Source organism: Phodopus roborovskii, unplaced genomic scaffold (assembly GCF_943737965.1).
Source record: "Phodopus roborovskii unplaced genomic scaffold, PHOROB, whole genome shotgun sequence".
Classification (NCBI taxonomy): domain Eukaryota; kingdom Metazoa; phylum Chordata; class Mammalia; order Rodentia; family Cricetidae; genus Phodopus; species Phodopus roborovskii.
The window spans coordinates 34357134-34380420 of NW_026126480.1; the positions used below are offsets into that span (position 1 = coordinate 34357134).

Consider the following 23287-nt stretch of genomic DNA (forward strand, 5'->3'; position numbering starts at 1 on the left):
CTGCTGTAAAAGATTGAGTTGAAGCTGATGCTGCCATTCAACGGCAGGCCACCCAGAAACTCATGTTTCCCTGGAGAGAAAGAGTAAGTCTGTTGACCTCCAACTGCCTACCACAGCCAGACTTTGATGACTTGAGCCAGGACCTCAGAGTGGCTCCCATGAAGCCTGCACAGACCATCTCAGCATTATCTTTTGTGTGTGCTTGACTAATGCAGGGCTTCTTGACCTCAACACAGTCAGCACTGTGACTAGAACATTCTTTGAAGTGGATGTTGTCTGTTGCCTTCCAGCAAGTCCAGCAGCATCATTGCTGGCTCCCACCGACTAGCTGTCAGTAGCACTCTATCAACACATATTGTGATTAAAATGGTTGTAGTCATTGCCAAACATCCTCTTGTTAGAGAAAACTATGCCTAGTTCAGACCATGGCTTTATTATCACAATGCAGTATATCAGGGGCATGGTAAGTCAAATGATGGAGGTCAAAGTGTGGCTCAGAGGAGTAAATGAACTTGCTAAGGGTCCTGTCATTGTTGTCACCTCCTCTAAGTGTAGAGGAGTGTCCTATCTCTGTTAAGTCACCATCCAGGCTTCCGTGTAATTTACTCATTCAGCAAGTGTTTACCAAGTCCCAGTATGCTCAAGACAGTAGTGCAGTTGCTAAGTAACCAGTCCTGGTGTTGATATGGGGTGGGACTATAGGAGGAACTGAAAAAGACACAAATTTATATTGTGTTCCTGCTGCCGCTGCAACTTCCCATTGCTTTAGCAGCTTACCTGACAATGCTGGGAGTCAGAGGTTCAAACTCACTGTCATCAGGCTGAACTCAAGGTGTTGGCATGCTTGTGCTTCTTCTGCAGGCTCCAGGAAAGAATCTGGGTCCTGGAAGCACCTGCTTTGCTTGGTCCCATGCTTCCCATGCAGAGCCAGCGGCCTAGCATCTTTTCTCCTTCCGGATGTCTGCTTCCATTCTTAGATATTGCTGATGTTGCTCTTCCTGCCTCTTATGATTGCCCCATAATTCCTTCAGTCCTGTCTTGGTGATCTCAGCAAATCCTTAATTTCATCTGGGAAGGTCCTTTGCCATAGGAGGACACATGTTCACGGGTCCCAGAGAACATCTTTTGGAGACTTTCATTAAGTCTACTGTTATCCATTCTCTGTGCCCCCTCCACCCACACCGCCACCTACAGCAAAATTCACCTCTATTTACCCGTGGAACAACAAACATAGACATTTGAGACAAGAGGAAGAAAGGAACCCTCTACTCAAGCAGTTTCAAAGAGTTCAGGCCTGGGGGCGATTCTGTGTCTGCCCTCCACCCTCAGCCCCTGGTACAGTCCTCAGGGTCTCGCTTCCTCAGGGAGGACAGTGTGTTTGCAGATGAGTCTCTCTTGGCATCTTCCCTGCCTATAGACTGCTCTGGCAGCCCTTTTTCATTTGGCCTTCCATGTTTCCATCCCATTCTGGCTTAAGTGTTTCTGGCAGGCTGGATGTTCTAAGAAACCACATGGCTTACTATGGATGTCTGTAGGATTCCCTCCATTAGATTCTCCTTTTCCTCCCCAATCTTTCCTGGATAACCCTAACTCTGCTAAGGTGGCCCAAGGAATCCACAAACCACAGGGGAGATTATGCTGTTGTCTTGGGTTTCTCTCCAGGACATGCTTTCCTGACAGTCAGTCTCCCAGTGTTAGCTTCTTCTGCTAGCTGGGTAGAAGGAAATGAGGCCCTGGTCCCCTTCCCCTGGCACTTCTTCCCTCCGATGTGTCTCCTGCCTCTTGTAATTTGCTCACCAGCTAGAGAAAAGCAGACCTTCAACTTACCACTTAGAAATCTGTCCAGCTAAAGACCCAGGTTCCACACTGACAAGCTCTGTGTCCTATGGAACCTCAGGACACAGTTGGCTCAGAGTTTTCTATACAACAGGATCCCTTTCATCCAGCTACTTGTCCCTCATTTTCCTGAACCCATGCCAGTGACAGCTCTCACATCCGGGTTTCCATCATCAGTCAGTTTGAGTTTTCCCACTTATTTTAAGTTTATATGCAATAAATATAAATGATGATAACAGACTAACCCTTGAAAGCAAATTCCAATGAAATGCTTCCTCTTATAAGAATGGCCTTGGCCATGGTGTCTCTTCACAGCAGTATAACAGTGACTAGTACAGTACCATAAGTGCCACTCCCTCATGTTCATTCCCCTCTTCAAAGCAACACCAGCCAGCATCCTGGCTGAGATGCTGCTGGACATTGGGTGGAGTCATTCTTTGGTTCAGAATATCTGCTTTCATGCAAGTCCTTACCTTTCGTGTCTCCTGGGCTCTCTGCAGGAGCTGAGAAAAGGTTTGGGACTCAGCACAGACCTCCAGACGCAGGAGGATGGCTCCAGTGATGAGTACGACTCTATTGAGGAAGACGTCCTCTCTGAGACTGAGACCGAGGACCTCGTACTGCCAGGCCATACCAGCGATGATTTCCCTCTTCCCAGCCAGGACACAGTGCAGAAGGATGTCCCCAAGGACCAGGAGCTGGAAGGCTGGCCTCCCCAGGACACAGACACCCTTGTGGTGATGGGGTTTAACCCAGCTTCTAAAAGTGAGCTCTCTTCATGTGTATCTAGTGTATCTAGTCCTAGTTCCACAGTGCTTGAAATCTCAGCTCAAGTGAATTCCAGGCCAGGGGGAAACATCTGGGCCCTGTGTGCTGACAGGGAAAGGCTTTCCCATGGGAACTGCTGCAGTGTGTTGTGGGAAATGTTGTGGCATCTGCATTCCACCTGGCTAATGCAAAAGGCACTAGTTATTGTCTTGGTAATTGTAAAGGTCAGAGCTGGAGTTGGGCCTATTGCCTTCCCTACTGCCCTCTTTCCTCTTCTCCCTTGTATTGCTTCCCCTCTTCTACCAGATTTCCCTTGAGTTAGTTCCATTCTGAGGCAGCTTGCGGGCATTCAGAGGTTCAGTTGCTTTCACAAGAGATGTGAACCTTGTAGCATCACTGGAAAGTTGGCTTCTCTTTCCTGAACATCCTAGGTTTAGCTCTCAGAAGTCCCAGTAACAAGTCCACCACAGGTCACTGCCATCTCAGAACTAATCTCTAAGAGGCAGATGAGCCAGGCTAACCGATTGGACTAAAGGGTGTGACTGCCTCCTGATGAGAGATGTCATTCTGTAAATATGTTTCTCTTATTGGTTAATGAATAGAGCACTGTTGGCCAATAACAAAGCAAGATAGGCGGGACTAGGAGACTAGGAGGAGAGATCAAGTAGGAGGGAGGAGATCCAAGATGGTGGACTGACAGAGAGAACACCAGCCCCTCTCTCCGGTAAGATAAGACCACGTAGAAATACTTAGATTAACAGAAATGGGTTAATATTTAAGACAGAGCTAGCCGATAAGAAACTAATAACTGGCCTGCAGCTTTATATCAAATACAGAGTCTCTGTGTATTATTGGGGGCTGGTGCAGTGGTGGGCCCAGATCGCGGGGGGGGGGGGGGGAACATACTCATAACAGCTTCCGCCCATTAATGTTTAGAGAAGGTATGGCTAAGGAGAACCTGAGGGATAAGAAGGGAGAAGGCAGGCAAAAACAGCTGCTGTCTGCCTGAGGAGTTTTTGAGAAAACAACCTTGGAAGGCAGAGGGGACACTACTGAGTGGGGCCTGAGTGGTGGGGACACTACCTGAAGGTGACCTCTGACAGTCACACCTAGATGCGGGTGGGGGTGAACGGCTGTCACTGGAGTAGAGTAGTTGGGCCACATTCCCGGAGGAGGTAATGCTGGCCTAATGATGGGCCCTATCTTTCTGGGGCAGGGGCTCCAGGGTGGGGGGTAGGAGGTAGGGGCAGGGGTGGGGACAGGGGGCACTTGGTGTGCAGAGGCACAGGAAAAGGGTCATTGTGCTGGAGCCCATTGAGTGTGAGCAGGTGTAGTAAGTTAATGAACACCTTGTGCTTGCATAGTCTCCTCCTGGGTTTGCTTGTTTCCCAGGACAGGAGGTCCCCGAGTACAGGGACCAAAACTGTCCCTGCCTTTGGGATCTTTAGGTACTTTCTCATCTCCTTCGATCCTCCTCCTTACACTTGTCCTGTGTGTGTGACTTTTGTGGCCCTCAAAGGTTTGACGTGCTAGTTATGTATCTTCCAATATACATTAAGATACAGCAATGCATCCAGGGTTGGACCTGGGGCTCAGAGTGGAACACTTGCCTACCATGCCTGAACCCTGGTTCTGGATGCTATCCCCAGCACCACATACACACAAGTTCATACAAACCACCTGCCACCTGGCATCACAAGTCACCTATGTGCCACTAGTGCTAAGGGCTCTTTTGGAAACTGATATGAAGAGGGTAGGTTTGGCAGATGTCTGAACCTCCAGCCAGGGCAGGCTTCAGCTCCAAGCCTTCATTGAGCCTTTGTCTGTGCTGTTCCCACACCTGGTGGCCCTGACAATACGCGAGTCACCCACAGGAATCCTTTTTCATCACCACCTTGTATACCTTTGCTAGCCTTGTCCTCTGACTCTGTGCTTCGTGACTCTTGTCTGCATCCTATTTTCTCATGTGTTCAGCCGTCCTTTTCTCCAGCTAAACTATGAGCCCCTGAGGACTGCAAATGCATTTTACTGTGCCCCTTCATCTCCAAAATGCCCTTGCTGGCACCATTACTTGCACCAATTAAAGCCAGCGCCTCATTGGCTTGCCAACCACCCTAACTTTCTGAGCAAGTGCCTCACCACAGTTGCTGTCTCTGTGTGTGCACACATTGTTAGGTAAGGACCTCTCTTGTCTGGAAGTGTTAGCCCCTGAAGCCTGTGCCTGTTCCAAAGCATCTCATTTATCTATCAGTACTATCTATAGATTCCCATAATCTCCTACTAGCAAGATTCCTGGTACAGAGGAGTTCCATAAATATTTGTTGAGTGAATAAGTGAGCATATGATAAACAAATGTCTGAGTGGAATGCCCTGCTTTCTGCTCAGTGGCTGACAGAATCCATTGCTTCCCCCACAGGTAATAAAATGGAGAGGGTTTTGTCTGCTAAGCGGAAGGACAATGCTGAAGCCTTCATCCCCAGCAAACCAGAGTCAGTCCTGAATCCACAGGCCCCCACTGTGTTCCCGGACCAGGAAAGGGCCTGCTCCAGTAAGAGTTGGGGGCCCTGAGTGAGTTGGGGGGGGTGAGGTGGGTAATCCCAGTGGGCACCATGATGAAGGTCTTGCTTCTTCTTCCTTACCTTCTTTGGAGGGCTGAGCTGACTCTGAGTCAGTTGCTGAAGTTTTTTTCTAGTGCTCATTAAAGTGTTATTATTATTAATATTTTAAATTACATTTTCCAATGCTGGGTGTGGAACCTATATTTCATTTCATTTTCCTTTTAGTGTGGATAAAGTATCCACACTAAAGCAACTGAGAGGATAGGGGCTGATTTTGGCTCACTGCTCTAGGTTATGTTATGCCACTGTGGCAGGGAAATCAAGGCAGGAATTTGAAGCAGCTAGTTACATACATCATAGTCAAGAGCAGAGAACAAATGCCATGCTCACTCTAGGCTCGCTTTCTCCTTTTTTAGACAGTCCACACCCAGGGAAGAGTGTCACCTGCTTCTTAGCTGACTCTTCCCATATCAATAAACATAATCAAGACATGCTCACAGGCATGCCCAGCCTGACCTAGATAGTCCCTCATTGAGGAGGACTGTTAGGTTGGCAATTAAAACCAAGCATCAGAGAGCCCATACAGTCCACACCCCAGCCCTGACATGTTTATTACTACTCATAGTTAATATTACCACCTTTAAAAGGCAAATCATATTTGAACCAAAGTCACCTTGTACACTGGATTTGTTTCTAGGGCTCCCTGAACAAAGTGCCATCCACAGTTGCTTAGACAAGGCAGGGTGTTGGCAGGGACATCCTCCACAGGTGCAAGAAAATTTGCTTTAGGCTCCCTTCCATCTGTGGCAGAATGGCCCATGCTCATGTCACTCCCCTGTGTATGTATCTCTGTGTCCACACTTAGCAGTTTCTGTGGCAGAATGAGTGATGCTCATGGCACTCTCCTGTGTGTATAACTCTGTGTCCACACTTAGCAGTTCTGTAGACACCAGTCACGCTGCTTCCACTCTGTGGCTACATTTTAGCTTCCTCATTTGCAGAGATCCTTTTTTCTAATGAAGACACATCCATATACGCTGGGACTAGGATTCAATGGGTGTGTCTGGCTACTAAACCCAGAGCCTTGCACTTAATAGGCAAGTGCCACTGAGCCACAACACCAGCCCATCAATATCGTCTTAGGAGATATGATTCAAAATTCATCTCATCTGTCACTTTGGCAGAGCCTAATTAAGTAATTCATAATATTTTTCTCTCCAAATTTAGCCATGGTCTAACAGATTGTGGAGATGGAGATGAGGGAAAAGGGAAAAAATAGGAAGTGAGAAGGAGCCCAGGGATGGATGATGGGTACCTGAGGCGAACATGTTCCTTGCTCCAGGGCAAAGAAACACATAAACACACAGGAATCCACATACCACAAAGGTGTTTATAGCAAATCTGAATACACAGTTTCTGGGAATTGTTCTGTAGACACTGTTTGAGATGGAGTCCTCACTTTGAACAGCTTTATCAGTATGAAGTTGGTTACCATGAAAGGTTAATGTTTTGTCACAGTCTATATTCAGTGCCTGGCTCCTCTAGCAGCCAAATATCTCAACTTTAATAGTTGAGGTGAAAGTGGAAAGCTGGTCTTGTCACCACAGTGTCCTAGGTACAATTGGATCACAGTGGCTAAAGCTGTCTTCAGAAGCCAGCAGACTGATGACCAGGCCAGCCATAGATGGCTTTGCAGACAGTGCACAGTGGATACAGCATCACTCAGTAGACCCAAAGGAGTCTCTCTCCAGGATGAGGGATCATAGTCTCTTGACAGAGCCCAGATGGAGCACTTGGCTTTGTTATGGGTGTAGGTTACAGGGGAAGTGCATTTCAAACCACAGCACTAGGAAGAGAGAGCTGGAAAGTTCACACCACTAAGGGTACATGGGCGAAGGACATCCTGAGAAGGCACTGAAGCCAGCATCCCATTGTCCTGTAGACACTGAGGGTGAGCTGCTCATGCATGCTACCTTGCATTTGGGTGGTTGGTTGTGGTTTGGGTGTATAAAAAGACTTCTCACAGTCTTTCTTGCAAATGAGCCTTTCATTGTTATGGTTGCTTCTCATCACTTGTATCACTTTTTGCCATCAGTCATAGAGTGTCTTTTGGCCAGTGTTTATGGTCTGTATCTTTATTCCATTCTTTTCCTTTCAAAATTCCTACATCTCTATATTAAGGTCTGTTTTGTTTTTGTTTTTGTTGTTGTTGTTTTGTAAGCAGGATGCAGTTGGTTTTTATTTTTAGCCTCCAACAGTCTGTGTTTTAATAGGAGCACTTAGTTCATTTACACTTAATGCAATTGCTGATATATTTGAGTTTAAACCTGCAATCTTATTATCTGTTTTTATTTGCTTTGCCTGTTTCGTGTCCCTCTTTCTTCCCTCTCTTGCCTTCTTTTGAACCAATTGCCTTATATTATTCCTCTTTCCCCTCCCTGTTAGATTGTTAGTTATACATTCTTTTATTCTTTTACTCATTACTAGAGATTGCAGTGTGCATCCCTGACTTATTAGCATCTACTTTAAATTAGCACATTTACCGCTTCTAATTCAGTGGAAAGACCTCCAGCTCGAAATGTTTGTTCTCCTCTGGTTTTAAATGCTATCGTATTCATTTTAACTCCCTGCAGGTTTTAAATCCCATTAGACATTGTTATTATTGTTGTTGTTTTTTACAGTCAGTAGTAATCTTGAGGCATCTACACTGTTGACCCTTCTACACTCCTCACTCCTAGCTGTTTCCAGGTCGCTCTCACTGTCAGTGCTCAGCTTCCAGCGTGTGGTAGCTCCTCTCAGCATCCTGAGCACCTTGAGGAGGAGGCCCCTCAGGTGTCTTCAGCTTCTGCCTGCCTGCTCCTGGCCCTGTACTATTTATTTCACAGTCCCTTCCCTCCCCATAGGGACATGCCTTCAAATAGATTCCTTTTCACAAACCAACTTCTGTAATATTCAGACCAAGTTTCCTACGTTTGCTTCAGTGAAAGATTGTTAAATTAATTAGTCTGCCATTCTAGAGTGGTAACCCATTGCCTGCATTCTCTAAAACTTTGTTTCTCATCTTATCTCCTTTCCTTTGGCCAAGCCTATACCACTGACCTTCTGTCAATTAAACATACATTTAACATACAGCAGCACCATTCTCCTCACTCAGTGTCGTGGTCCCTGGTTCTCACTCTTGCCCTGCATTGCTCCATACGCCTTCTAAAACTAATAGGATATCCTCCCAGAGACCTCTTGTCTTCTAGAAGGTGGGTGAAATATTTGTCTCTGATGCAGAAAGTTTGCTGTCCTTGTTTTCAGGATCTAAGGAAGTGATATATCAGAGACACTTTTCCAAGATAAGCCACCAGCTGCAGAAATACAATAACACCGTCAGTGTGAGTTGAGTTAGGGGTTGCTGACAGCCCTGTAGTTAGTGTTCCTGTTCAAACCTCTGCAGCACAAGCACCATATGTCAAAGTCCAGGGTCTCATAGCATTACAGTCAGTCCTCATTAACAGGGAGTGATAAAAGTTCACACTGGCTGGGTGTGCTAGGATATGCACACCTGCATTCACACTGACTGAGTGTGCTGGGGTATGCATACCTGCTATTTACACTGACTGGGTGTGCTGGGGTATGACTCCTACATTTACACTGACTGGGTATGCTGGGGTATGCACACCTGCATTCACACTGACTGGGTGTGCTGGGGTATGCATACCTGCTATTTACACTGACTGGGTGGGCTGGGGTATGAATACCTGCTATTCACACTGACTGGGTGTGCTGGGGTATGACTCCTGCATTCACACTGACTGGGTGTGCTGGGGTATGCACACCTGCATTCACACCAATTGGCTATGCTGGGGTATGACTCCTGCATTCACACTGACTGGGTGTGCTGGGGTATGCACACCTGCATTCACACCATCTGGCTATGCTGGGGTATGCACACCTATAATCCCAGTACCTGAGAACTGGAGCAAGAGGATCAGGCATTCAATGTCAGACCAAAATGCATAGAGAGTTTGAGACTATCTTGGGCTACATGATATCCTGTCTCAAAAAGAAGAAGAAATCAGAGAGCCTTAAAAACAAAGGAAATGAATTGATGATTCACCATAGACACAAAATGCCTGCATCTGTGGGTGGGGCCTTAGGCCTATGAGGTTCAGATGCTCACTCGTATGTTATCAGGAAGCTATCTCTTTTGAACTTGGTTGTGTTTTCCTCAGAATGGAATGTGCCCAGTCCCCTACTATCTGATTCAGTGGATCTAAACACCTAAGCATCTTTTCCCAAGGGTTCTTGTTGCCTCTGAGGTTGCTGGTGAAGAAACTCACTGTGGGAACCACTTCTGTCACACAGGCAGGCAGGCATTTTATCAGTGGCCAGAGATGGCCCAGGGCCTCCAGGCTCCCTTTCTCTCTGCTCTGCAAGTCTGAGTGGGGGGAACAAATGCTCCTTTTCTAATATTCACAGTGTGCATTCAAGAGCCCCATGTTTCCTGGCCTCTGTGGGCAGGGAGAAATGTATAAGATCTACCTAGTCTGAGAAGACTGTACAAGAGGTGTTTCCCTGAATGATACCATGGGTGCTGTGAAGGTCCTTGTATGAGGACAAGAGAAGCAACTGCATGTTCTTTTCACATCCGAGCCAGCCACGCAGGCCATCGTACTTAAGTGGCTGTGGCTGCAGCACTGTGCTGACAGAGACAACTTAAGGGAAGCAGGATTTAACTTGGCTCATGGTTTCAGAAGGTTTATTCCCTGGTCACTTGAATTTGTTTCCCAGTCTGTTCTAAAACAGAATATCACGGTGGCTGGAATATGCCAGGGAACAACTTCTTCGTGGTAGACAGGAAGCAGAGGAAAAAGGAATACACGAAGAGGCCAGTGCAAAGTGTAGGTCCCAGGGATGTGTCTCTAGGGGTCCACCCCATTCAACCTTTCACTAGCTCCTAATAATGACATCATATTTCCACCATAGTTCATATTTCTCTTCACTGGGTTAGGACTCTAAAGGTCTAGACTTGTTGGGAAACTCCTCACAGACTCATAGAAGTGTGTTTCACTAATCTCCCAAATAGTTCCTAAGCTAATCAAGTTGACAATTAAGATTAATCATCACATGTTTACACAAGAAAGTGCCTGTCACTGGTCTTTCTGATAAACCTCAGATCACCTGCTATTCCTGGTATTTTGGATCTTAGAGCAGTGTATTAGTGAGGGTTCACTAGAGGAGTTCTCAACCCATGGGTCACAACGCCTTTGGGGGTCAGATGACCCTTTCACAGAGGTTGTGTATCAGATATTCTGCATAAATGAGATATTTGCGTTTAAGTTCATAACAGTAGCAAATATCATGGTCTGAATAGGAAATGTCCTTTTGGTCACATTTGTAGAATTATTGGTCTGCAGCTGGTGGTGCTGTTTTGGGAAGTTCTAGAAACTGGAAGAAAGTAGGTCTCTGGGGACATGCCTAGATAGGAACCTTGCCATGGCCCCTTCTTCCTCCCTGCTCCTCACCTGCCATGAGGTGGACAGCCTCCTCCTCCTCATCCTGCTGCCACAGTGTTCTGCCTTCTGTGGGCCTGGAATCAGGACTGAGGGCAGTCCTGAAGCACTGAGGTCTTTCCTCTCTTGTTCTCATAAGGTATCCATTTGGTCATGACAGTGAGGGAACTGACTAGTACAGCATCTCTCTGCAGTTCTTTAAAAGAAGTCCCATAGCATATAACCCACATATATTTCACTGTGGGCTGCTGGTTTGTGATCAACACAATGGATGCTTGCTGATCTCACATTTCATCTTTCCCACTGCAGTGGGTTCCTGGTTGACCCTCTAAGACCCTGGAATGTACTCAGAGTCAGTTTTGTGTGGTTCTGAATTAGAGCCTGTTGAGGCACAGCTGGTAGAGAGGTGGGTCACCTTGTGGTAGGGGAGGTGGGTCACCTTGTGCTAGGTTCTTCGTGTTGTGTTGAATTCATGGCTAATGTTCTGGATGACACACCTTTTGTTTTTAGCTACAAGAAGAAAGCCAAGCGCCAGGGAAGCAAAGGGAGTCGAGTTACTGGAAGAGGGATGGTTCTCCATCTAAAAAGAGCAGTTTGGGATAAATTAAAATGTGCAATTTGGCTTTTGCTAGTGGCTCAGATTTACGAAGGGAATAAATCCACTAGTCCCTGGATCCAGTATGAGAATAAATTCACCATCATGTGGCATTCAGGCCAGTGTTGGTGCAAGTGAGAGATGAGGGTGTCAAAAAGAGTTAAAAGGTGGTTGCAGTGGGAGGAAGCACACAGAGGTGGTGGCTGTCAGCAGTGTGACTTGGAGGACTCCAGATTCTGGGAAGGCAGTATCTGTACAGCCCTGGCGGTAGAACTGCAGAGCCAACCTCTTCCTAGAGAACAGTGACAATTTTATACCCACCGTCATAGCATACTATTGCTAGAAGTGCACAAACACTACCTATGATTGAGTTGTAGAAGAGTATGCCAAAGCTGTCATGCAGACAAGACTGGCCCCTTTCCCAAAGAGTCAAGCACTGTGCTGGGTGGTCGAGGCCACCATGTCCCTTGTCCTGGACCTCCTAACTATCTCTGAACCATCAGTGCAGCCCCAGACCTCTGAACCCAATGTCTACAAAGTGTCAGTCAAAAGCCAAGGGTCACCAAGTAGCTCTTTGAGCACTGAATTTTTAGTGCTGTGGGCAAGGGAGAGGGGAATGTAGTTAAGGGCTGTGAGAGTTTTGGAGTCTTCTTGTCCTGGTGTCCTCCTGTCAACTGGACGTTTTATGAGGCTCCTTGAGCTCCGTACATGGTCCTAGCTGCTTATGCACAAGACCATCTGGAGGGGCTGCAGCAGGTGTGGGCTTTTCAGCTGTGCTTCACTAGTTAGAGATCGTATGCCATTCACAAACAGAGACTTATAGGGTTTGGGACTGAGTTTTCCCCACCTATTCATTTGACAGAAATTAGAATGCCAGATGCAGACATGTAGCAGTAAAAAATATGGGGATGGCCTTAAAACATAGCTGAGGCCCATGTGGTCCCTCAAGAACCCAGAGGCAAGCTCCCCAGCCTTCTGCCAACCATTTTTAACCTTGCTGCCCCATTCCAGCCCCCTGATCATTCTTCAGCATTCCAAGCTCTGCCTTCCTTAGGGACTTAGTACCTGTCACTCCTTGGTCTGCAGCAGCCTCCTTGTGTGGTAGTCATGGGTTTATTGTCTCCAGACTCCCCTCAGATGTTCTCTTCTCTAACTTCTTCTTGAGTGATGGATATGTCCACTTCCATCATGTCTTTGTGCCTTCATATCTGTTCCAGCCTTATAGCTGTAATGTCACTGAAGGCTGGGGATAGCCGTCCCGCCTATTGCCATTGCCTTGCACCCAGAGCAGTATCTCCCTCAACTAGGGAAGCCCACTGTATGGTGTGGTTCAGGAGCTGCTACTCTGTACCTCTTACCAGGCTGGGAGCCCATTCCTGTCTCAGCCACTCTGGAATCATAGTCAGTTTGTGGGTTAGGATCTCCAGCAGAGAAGTCCAACACCACTGCCTTCAGCTTCCTCACTTCTGGTCTCCTGTCTCATGGTTATTTTAGGTACAGAAGGCTGTTTGCACCAAGTGTGGTCTTCATCACCATTTCACCATTTACCAACCTGGATTCCCATAATGTTAAGGATTTCACATTCGTGTGTGTGTGTGTGTGTGTGTGTGTGTGTGTGTGTGTGTGTGTGTGTGTGTAGCACAATCCCATGTGGGGAATGCTGGCTGCCATTAAGAAGCACACCTATCCTAGTCACATGACTTTGGCAGGCATACTCACTGCCCAGTGCCAGCCTTGGTTCCCAGGCCTTTGCAGTCACTGACTCTGGCTGGCTGAGAGGGACATCCTCCACCTTGGCTTAGATTCCAGAAGAGCCACCAGCTCTGTCTAGCTAGTACCTGGCTGTGTTATCCAGAGTCTTCATTCTATGACAGTTACCTAAAAGGAACAGTTGAGAAGCTGGGAGGCTTTTTATCCACAGCTTCAAATGTTTCATTTCCTGGTCGCTTGGCTTTGTTGTATGGCCCTTTTTACAGGTGGGACATCATGGCGGAAGGGCTGGAGTAGATCGGAGCTGCTGACCTCAGGGTGACTAGAAACATGGCATGGTGGCATGTACATGTAATCCTCTGGGAGGCCGAGGAATGTGTTGAGTTCTGGGCCAGTTTGGGTTGTATAGTTTGGGTTGTATAGTGGGACCTTGTCTCAACAAACAAACAAATCAAGGTGGGGCTCGAAGATGAGGTATACCTTTGTTTCAAAGGCTTCCCCTAACCACCTACTTCTCCACCTTCCTCAGTGGTACTTCCCAAGAGTTCATTAAAATCTTTCATAGAGGGCTGGCAAGATGGCTCAGCAGGTAAAGGAACCTGCTGCCAAGCCTGACAACCTGAATTCAATCACCAGGACCCACATGGTGGAAGGAAAGAACCAAATTGTCCTCTGATCTCTACAGTGCATCCACCCCCCCACATGCCCCCCCATACATAAATCATTCAATCAATATGTAAATAAGAAAAATAAAGAAAAATGTAAAATAGAATCTGTTAATGTATTAATAGTCTGACTTCTGGAAATGCCCTCACAAATATCAGAGATGTGCTTCATTCTTCTGGGTGCTTCTCAGCACAGTCCCACCCACAGTCAAGGTCAATAGCATACTGGCTACCCTGGAAACCAGATCAGGGAACTCCATGTTTGGGGACCTGGGAACACAGGGCCACTGAGGAGGGCAGGTGTCATTGTATTCACCATTGAACAGTATATAGCTGGTTTATGGTGTAATGCATGATGGTCAGCCTGGGGTAGTGATGGTTTCCATCTCCTCAGATGTCACCATTTCTGTGGCAGGAACCTTCGAGTTCTGTGGAAATGTCTGGTTAACTGCTATAGACTAAATCCCCCTATGGTGCCATGAGACAATAGAGCCAACCCCCATATCTTACTACACCTCATCCTAACACCCAGCCTCTGTATCTTCTGTGCATCCTCTTGTCCCCTGGTAACCTCTAGGGACCTTTCTACTCAATTCTATGTTGCTGTATAGTTTAGTCTCTGCCAGTGAACAAGAACATGTGGTATTTCTTGTTGTGCCTGGCTTAAGCCATTTAACATATCATCCTCCAGTTACATCCATGGTATTGCAAATAACAGGAGTCTGACCTTTTTCCTTCAGAGTGATACTCCACTGAATGCATATGCCATATAAAAGAAACACCTTGGTTGACTTAACTTTCTCCAATTGTACTACAATAAATATGGATATTCTGGTAATTAGTATTCTCTCTCTCTCTCTCTCTCTCTCTCTCTCTCTCTCTCTCTCTCTCCACACACACACACTCTAACTGAGGTCCACAGCACACAGTGCTTTTGATTAGTGTGGTTGAGTGTTTGTTATATACTTGTTAGCCCTTTGACTCTTCTTTTCCTAAGTAGATTTTGAATGTTTCTTTCCTAAGGTTTGTCTTTATGACTTTTAATTCTGTGTAAGTATGTGTACATGAGTTCAAATGCCCACAGAGACTCTGGCATTACAGGTGGTTGTGAACCACCTGATATAGTTGCTTGGAATTGAACTCAGGTCCTCTGGATGAGTAGTACATTTAATCACTGAGCCATTTCTCCAGCCCTGTTGATCCATTTGAGAACCATTTGTTTCATTGTGGGGGTGGTTTTGTTTATTTGTGTGAGGCCAGGCATCCCCTGCCTCAGTCTTCTAATCTGTGTACCTCCATACCTAGTTTATGTCCCATTAAAAAAAAAGGATTTATTTTTATTTATGTGTCTGTGCATGCATTCTGTGTTCATGAAGGCCAAAAGAGAGCATCGGTTCTCTTGGAGCTTGAGTTAGAGATGGTTGTGAGGTGCTTACTATGGGTGCTGGGAACTGAACTCTGATTCTCTGGAAGAGCAGCAGTCACTCTTAACCACGGAACCATCTCTGTAGTGACATAGTCCTTCTGTAGCACTGACCATGCCCATTGGGGGTGGAGCGATGGGCGGAGGTGACCTGAGGAAGGAGGTCAGAGGGGGCCAGGAAGGCGCTCTCTCTTTCTGGCATGACTAGGACAGGAGAGGATCGGGTTGAATTTCCTGGTGTTCATCTGTCTAGGTTGTAAGTTATTTCTCCCTGAATAAACATCTATTCGGCCTATTTGTTTATCCTGATCCTTATTTACCGCAATACATCTCTCCAGTCCCAAGTCCAATTTTTAATAATTTTAGTCAGCATTGTGCTTATTTTTTGTATGTGTGTGTATATGTATGTGGGTGCATGATTTTGTGTGTGTGCACATTGCACATGTGTATGCATGCATGTGGAAGCCAGGGAACAACCTTGGTTGTCATATTATTCCTCATACCCTGTTTTGAGTCAGGGACTCTCATTGGCCTGAAACTTACCAAGTAGGGTAGGCTGGCTAGCCAGCAAGCCCCAGGCATCCACAAATCTCTACCTCCCCAGCATTGGGTTTGCATCTTTTTTTTTTTTTTTTTTGGTGGACTCCAGAAATAGAACTTGGGTCCTTGTGCTCTTCCACAACAAGCATGTAGCTGATTGAGCCATGAATTTAAAAGAGTTTGGATTGGTTGCTTTTGTTGTTGTTTGTTTGCTTTTTGGTGATGGGAATGATATTGGCTCTGAAGATTGCTTTGGTCAATGTGAACATTTTACCTATGTGAGTTCCTCCAGCCATGAGCATCCAGTACCACCCTCACCTACATTCAGATACAGTTTTCTGAGGAGACCATGGCCAGAAAGTGCCCAGACAAGAAGCTAATCAGAATCTCCCAGTGTTTGCAAAAGGCAGGAGAGTAGGCTACTTTTCCTCAGCAAGCTTGTACCAGGCCACATGTACACAGCTGCCCTGGTGTCCACAAGGGGCTGCTTTCTGTCCCCTTTGCCAGTCATCAGAATAGTGACTGACACAGCCTTTGTTATCTAGTGGTGACTTATAGTGTAGAGGATTTGGGGATTATGTACAAACACTATACCTTTTATGTGAGGGAGTTGGTACCTGTGATCTTCTGGAATCAATCCCATAGACCAGAGAGACTGAGGGATGACTCTGTCTTTGTTTATTCCTTAAACTATTGGTAATAAGTTATAGATAACATTCCCCTTTGCACTCAACACTGCATCATGGATTTCCCAAGCACAAACAAGAGTTTTGGAGTACTTAGCATTAGTATAAAACTTACCTAAGCCACAGACTATATTCATATTTTTTCCTTGCTACAATCACAGATTCCCCCATTTCTGTGTGTGTATGTACATGTGTGCATGCCCATGCAGGTGCATGTCGTGGCCAGAGGTTAACGTTGGATATCTTCCTCCATGGCATCTTCACCTTAGTTTTTGGAGCAGGGTCTATCACTGAACCTGGAATATACCATTTCAGCTAGACTGGCAGGCCAGCAAACCTATTAGAATCCTTAACTGTTTCCATCCCTAGAATTGGGGAATAGTTGTACATGACTTTACCCAGATTTTTATATGGCTTGGATCTGAACTCAGGTGGTCAGGTGTGTGTGTGTGTGTGTGTGTGTGTGTGTGTGTGTGTGTGTGTGTGTGTCTGTGTGTCTGTGTGTCTATATGTCTGTGTGTGTGTGTGTGTGTTTTACTGGTCCCAGTCCTGAGGTATCCTACTGTGCCTATCTGGGTACTTCTAATCTGGAACAGTTCTCCAGGCTTCCATCCTCCCTCAAGACCTTGACATTTTTAAAGAGGCTGGCCAGTTCTTTTACAGAGTGCCCCTCAAAAGGATCTATTGAATTTTGAGCTGTTTTCTGAGTACTCACCTGAAGATCTCTGCTTTCTTTCTTCAGGACCTTGCAGCCGGAGAGACAGACCCCTGTCAGCAACTCGCAAAGCATATGCAGCAGAAGACCGAGAGGAGGATGCCTCGGCTGTGCTGAAAGCCATCCAGGTGGAAAATGCAGCTCTGCAACAAGTGTTCCTCAGCCAAGAGCCTGAGCTACCCACCAGTGCACAGCAGGTATGAGCACCTGCCAGGTAGAGGGCAAAGGAGGGACCTGGGGGCACACAAGGACAAGCAAGGTTTGAACAGAGCCTCCTCTGACCACAGACTCTGCGTTTCACCTGTTTATGGACAGCTGCTCTCCATCTGTTAGGGTCCCACTTGCAGCTTCTGGGTTACTTCTGACAACCAAGCACTAACCTGTGACTCACTGGCCATTTCTATAAGATGTCTGTTCTATAAGATGCCAAGTGTAGCTGAATGGGCAGTAAACTGTGGCTTTCCTGAAGCTGGTCCTAGAACATGAGCCACAGGCTCCCTGTTGTTCCCTGGCCTACTTCCCTCACTCATATGAATGCCCACATCTCCAGTAACAAATTGGAAGGTCAGTGGTGGGGTACAGCAGGGGCTTTGGGAAGCTGAGGCCTCATATACTCCTCAGCATGTTGCACAGTCTCTGGTTCTGCTGCTGAGACATTTAGCCTGTCCCACTTGAGGCTCCCCCACAATAGGAAGACATCTGCCTGGATTATAGGTGTAGTCAACTGGGGTTACATCTTTGCAAGGTCAGCCTTGCTGCCAGCCCATATTCTTGTCCATGCTGCTCTGTGCTCTGTTGCGGGGGAGGGGATTCTTCTGGTTGTTGAGCAGAACCTGGGGTGTATATTCCCAGAGCTTGCCTTCTGCCCAGTCTGTCAGGGAAATGTGGAAAGGGCCCCTGCTTCTCTGTCCTCCTTATATGGGAGGAATACACAGTAATGGCTTTATCCCTACTCATGTCATCTGATTCTGTCTTTGCAGGATCCTGAGGATCCACCAACAAAATCATGCCCCAATCTGCTGAAGGCCAAGGAGGACAGCCCAGAGGTCAGTGTGAAGCTGAGCTCAACCAAGATGGACATGCACATAATACCTCCACCCCTCCTCACAAACATACTTTCCTAATGTCCCCAGCCATTTCCCTTCTACAGCCCAGGATCTCCTCTCTGCAGCCTGAACACTGGCCTTCTATCCATGTTACAACTGTAGAAGTTGGAGCTTGAATGGCTTGGCCACATTTGCAATTGAATCTGGAGTTCAGCCAGGCCTTCTGACTCGCTTCCTCCTTCCATTTCTATTTCCCAGTGAGATAACACTGAAGTAGGCCTTAGTGTTGAGAATAAATAAGTTCTGTCTATCTATCTATCCAGGCCAGTCAGGCATCTCGTAAAGGATGAGAATTAATAAAGCACCCAGGAAATGTCTTTATCGCGTTCGAGTGCTCCCAGTGTTCTGAATACAGAGATGGTCCAGACAGTATACCCATGGCTTCAAGGAGCTTATAGGTATATCAGTGGAGCCGATGGACATGTGGGGACAGAGTGCCTGGGAGTGAGCCATGCTTTCTCTGACAAGTGGTCTCTGGAAAGTGAGCTGGGAACAACTGAAGGTGGCCATGAACTAGCTACATTTGGAACAGAAAGAAGCTCAGTGTCATAGGGGGTGACATGCAAAAGGGTGGCAGCACCCCAAGTCCCCAAATGAGTTCTCTCCTTTCCTAATTGCCTTTGTCCTACTAGATAGCAGTCTTCTTGGGCACTAGCCAGCCATTATTTCTGGCTGTCCTGTCATTCATGGTACCTGAGTAGCCTGACCCCTGACCCCCACAAGCTTTTGTCTATGACAGTCACCTATAGACAGGCATCATATCCCATTGCATTTTAGATGGTATGGGCAAAAGAAGGGAACAGAGAATCACACATGAGTCTGTGTTGGGTATAGTCTCTTAGGAAGCTGAACCCTGGTGAGTTGAATGATGGGTAGTTAAGTGACAGAAGTGTTCAGTTGCTCAGAGAAGATTATTTCCCAGAACCTCCCTGGTCAGAATGATCTGAGATTACATAAGGGATTCTAAGATGACCTTCCCCAGGTTGACACTGTCACCTTTTTGTCCCCACATACCTGGTAGGACCAGGTACCAGGAAAGCCCATGCCTTTGACCATTGTCCTATTTGGTGTCAGGCTGCAGGGCTCCACTGGATATCTGTCTAATCAGATTTTCTGCCCTCAGCTGCTTGCTGTCACTCCAGTGACCACCAATCCTGAGCTGTGCCGGGCAGCAGGGGGAGCCAATACCAGCAGCCAAGCCATGGACAGAATGGGCACTTTGGGAAGCAGGTACTCTCCAAAGCAGATGTAGAACCCAGCACAGAAGGGCCACAGCAGTGCAGCCACAGGGGTCTCATTAACCCTGGATTTTCTTGTTTTTTCCTCCATTTCTTTAAGGGATTTTCTCACATCTTCTTTGAGGGCCTCTATCATTTTTATGATGGTAATTTTTAAGTAGTACCCTTCTGCTTCCTCTGCTTTGTTGTTGTGTTCCATTCTAGTTGGTGTAGATTCCCTAGATTCTGGTGGTGTCATGTTTGTCTTTCTGTTGTTAGGTGCTCTCTTGTATTGCCTTCTTCCCATAGTTTCTTCCAGTAGGTGTTGGTGGTGTCTCTTCCCTCTCTCTATGGTACTTCCCCGATGGGCTTATGTGGGTCTGAGATTCAATATCTATAGCTCTGTGTGGTCCAAGCTCTCTAGGAGGTTTCTCCGCAGACAGGGATCCAGGGATGGGGTCAAGGATGAGGATCCAGAAGAAGATGCCAGCAGGTACTCACAGTGGTCCTCTGGCCAATAGCTCTGGCCAATAGCTGGCGGAAGAGGACGAGGGCTGAGCTGGAACTTGAGAAGGTTTTGCAGGGTAGTGGGATCTCACTGGAAACTGGCGCTCTCCAGCTGAGACCTCGTTCTTTGGCAGGGGCCAGGATTTGGGGGTCAAGGATCTTGCCCACAGGAACTCCGAGTGGACCCGCAGAGATCGGCGGATCTCTGGGAGGGGCCCGGGACTCCAGCAGAGGACTGGAGGCGGGGTCAGAGACCAAGCCGGTGGAAATTACAGGTGGTCCTGCGTGGATAGTCAGGTCTCCTTTGTTTAGAGTTGCTCCAAGAAGTCTCCGAAATAGGGTGGACTGTTGGCTCCACCCTCTGTCCCAGTGCTCAACCAGAGCGGCAGGACCGTGGGTGGGGTAGGGCACAGGGTAGGGGGGGTAGGCTGGCGGTGGGGATGGGTGGGGGTGTATCAGAGCTCCAAGGGTGCTCTCGATGGGCTGGATTTTCTTGTTGAGATAGTCATTTTTGCTTAGCTTTGACTACAATACCTACCAGAAATAACCAAGAGTTTAATTGGTGCACAGTTTCAGAATTGTCAATCCATCGTGGTGGGGAGGTTGTGGCAGGGCTATTCCTGTTGTAATAGCCAAGATGCAAAGACAATTACAGGAAGGAGTTGGGCAAAATAACAACCCCAAGGGCATCCTCCCAGTGACCCTGTCTCTCACTTTCACCACCTTCCAATAATGCCATCATATCAGAAATTCCTCAGTGGGTAAAACCATCCATTGAGTCAGAGCCCCTGTGCTCTAATACTGTCTAGAAATGCCTCAGACAGAAGCCTTGGGTGTGCCTCTCTTAGTTCCTCAGCTGTTTCCAATCTTGTCCAGTTACAACAGAGATCTATTGTCCCACCATGTTATTCCAGAGGGCTTAGACTAGCAACTTTAGAGTTGTACCCTCCCCTCAGTGCCCAGGCCCACAGCACAATACAGATGCACTTTCTTTCATGCAAGTGTCTTTTGGCTTGTTCATTTTGTTCTGCACCTTATCTGGCTTAATCTGCCTCAGGTTTTCACTGGAGCATCCCACATAACTTGGGAGAGAGCTTGTCCCCAAACTGACTTGTCACAAAGGTGCCTCAAAGCATTAGCCTGTGAGAGTCTGTCTCTTGGTTAAACTATGTTCAGTGCACCACTCTAGCCCTTAGAATGTAGCATGGTCCCTAGAAATGGCAAGTGTTATTAGCAAAATAGACTCACTTCTGATCTTCAGGGAAAATTAGTCCCCAAAGAAACACACCTTCAGTGTCACACATGTCTTGGCATATAGGCATACTCCCAGGACCATTATGTAGAAGTGTACTTGTTGCAGACTATGCAAAGTACCTGGCTGAGGAGCAGGAAGGGGCTGAGTGAAGCCTAAATGGTGGTCACTAAGTGCCATGACCTGAGGTGGCATCAGGCCAGGAAGTGGGCAAAGCTATTGAAACTCTGTTGCAGAGTGGGGTGTGCTAGCCAAGCCATGTGCCCTCCAAGTCTTGGTCCTTCCCCACAGGGAGCTCCCATTCACAGTGTATTGAAAGACTGGGATGGCTCAAGGCACAGCTATCCATTCTGCATGTTTGCAGACCCCAGATGGAAAGCGTTCCACTTCACTGCAGCCATAAATCAGAGCTCTCTCAGTTTCCAGCCTCAGGGCTGGTTTGCATCTGACAGCTCTGCAGTAGGCAGTACTAGCCAAAGGCTGCACCCTTCATCCCTGGAATCCTCTGTGCTTTAGGGCTCTGCACATGTGGGGTGCACATCAAAGGGAAAGGGTGGGTCTCTAAGCATGAGGTTGGCAATTTCTATAAAGGGACTGCTGGGAAATCTTGCAGCCTTGGCAGTTAGGTGTTTTGTATTTGTTGTTAATTTTAATAATGCTTAAAACACATAAAAGCCACTCTTGGCTGCCAGGTCATACAAAACAGGCCGTGGGCTGAGTGGCTCTTAATAAGGCTGACTCCTTGCCCTGTGTGTAAGCAAGGTCTTAGTTGGCTGGGGAGGTCAGATGGCTTCTCTACCTGGGTTCATGTTTCATTACTCATTGTCTAGCTGTTTACAAAAGGGAAGGAAACCCATGTATGCCCTTGAGCTCTGTGCAGGGTGCAGTCAAGTTTCACTAGTGGGTGCTAAAGGCTCTGTGGTTCCTTTCCTGGGGTTGTTCTCTTGTATGTATTCTTTGTTACTGCCTCTTTGCCAAAACAAAATCCCATTTCAGACAACAGCAGAAGCTTCTGGGTGTCCTGCAGACCATGGAAAGTGACACTGCCCATCTCAGCCAGGTGGCTGTGCCAACAGAGAAGCCAGTACTAGACCCAGAGGTGAGAGCCTATACTCATGAAGACAGTCTGTTATACCAATGCCACCCTGAAAGCTGAGGGGAAGGCAGACCCCTTGGGGCACTCAGTTCTGGTTGGTGGGGATGACGCTGATGACGGTCACGTCAACATCTCTCTGCCAAGTCATACACATGATAAGAGCAATAGAGGCAAAAGAAGAAAAGTGTATGCCAGAAGTTCCTGGAAAAGAAAACATAAATAGCCTATATCCCACAGGAAAATATCCAGGGTTACCCATAGTCAAGGACTGAAAATTAAGCTTGGTGGGTATGGTGACAATATCTGTCTTTGCTAGGATGAGGAAGGAGGATTTTGAGTTAGAGGCCAACCTGGTCTATGTAACAAACAAACTGAAGGAAAGAAAATACAAACATAACATATTAGGACCGGAAATAACAGCTCTGAAGGTGAAGGTGCTTGTTGCCAAGCGTGGTGTCCCAAGTTTGATGTCAGAACCCACATGATAGAAGGAGAGACTTGGCTCCTGAAAGTTGAGCTGTCCTCTGACCTCCACCTGAGCTCACGCATGTGACACACACACACACACACACACACACACACACACACACACACACACGCACACAGTAAATAAGTAAATGTAAAAATGTAGTTATATAAAATTAACTGCAGATACTGGCAGTGACCTTCCAGTGCAGTGTGATTTTAGTGGTTGTGAGCAGGATAGCAGGTTGTCACACGGAACTGGTCATCCAAGCTCCATGAGCACCACAGGGTGGTGAAGATGAGCTACTCAGTGCCTGTCACAGGATTACATTTCTGTATAGGAAACAGAAAATCCAGGGCAACATGACTTATAGAGCAAAGAGAAACAAATTACAGGCACTTTGCACTGAATACATTGGTGGCCACTGCATCCTGCAGCTAGCTAAGTCTGTCTACTTAGTTTCCATGGAGTCAGCTGTACCCTGAACTCCATCCCAGTGTTGGCCCTACCTCTGTTCTTTCCTGAGGTTCCTAATAGCTGCAGAAGCTTCCCACACTGCCTGTTAGAAGAACATGCCTACACTAGCCTGAGCCTGGTCAACAAACCCCTCCTTCCTGGTGGCTCTGGGGACAGTACACACTGGTTG

At 47.0% G+C, this 23287-nt stretch overlaps 1 protein-coding gene across 3 annotated transcripts in view; it reads left to right on the plus strand.

Moving 5' to 3' along the window:
- Nucleotides 1-23287, plus strand: part of Katnip (katanin interacting protein) — a 165695-nt gene that overhangs the window by 89794 nt on the left and 52614 nt on the right. For all 3 annotated transcript variants that reach the window (XM_051192908.1, XM_051192909.1, XM_051192910.1), the window contains 6 exons: nucleotides 2337-2601; nucleotides 5021-5152; nucleotides 17025-17194; nucleotides 17978-18043; nucleotides 19227-19333; nucleotides 22076-22178. In XM_051192908.1, coding sequence (XP_051048865.1) covers nucleotides 2337-2601; nucleotides 5021-5152; nucleotides 17025-17194; nucleotides 17978-18043; nucleotides 19227-19333; nucleotides 22076-22178 — 843 coding nt within the window. The remainder of the gene's footprint in view (nucleotides 1-2336; nucleotides 2602-5020; nucleotides 5153-17024; nucleotides 17195-17977; nucleotides 18044-19226; nucleotides 19334-22075; nucleotides 22179-23287) is intronic.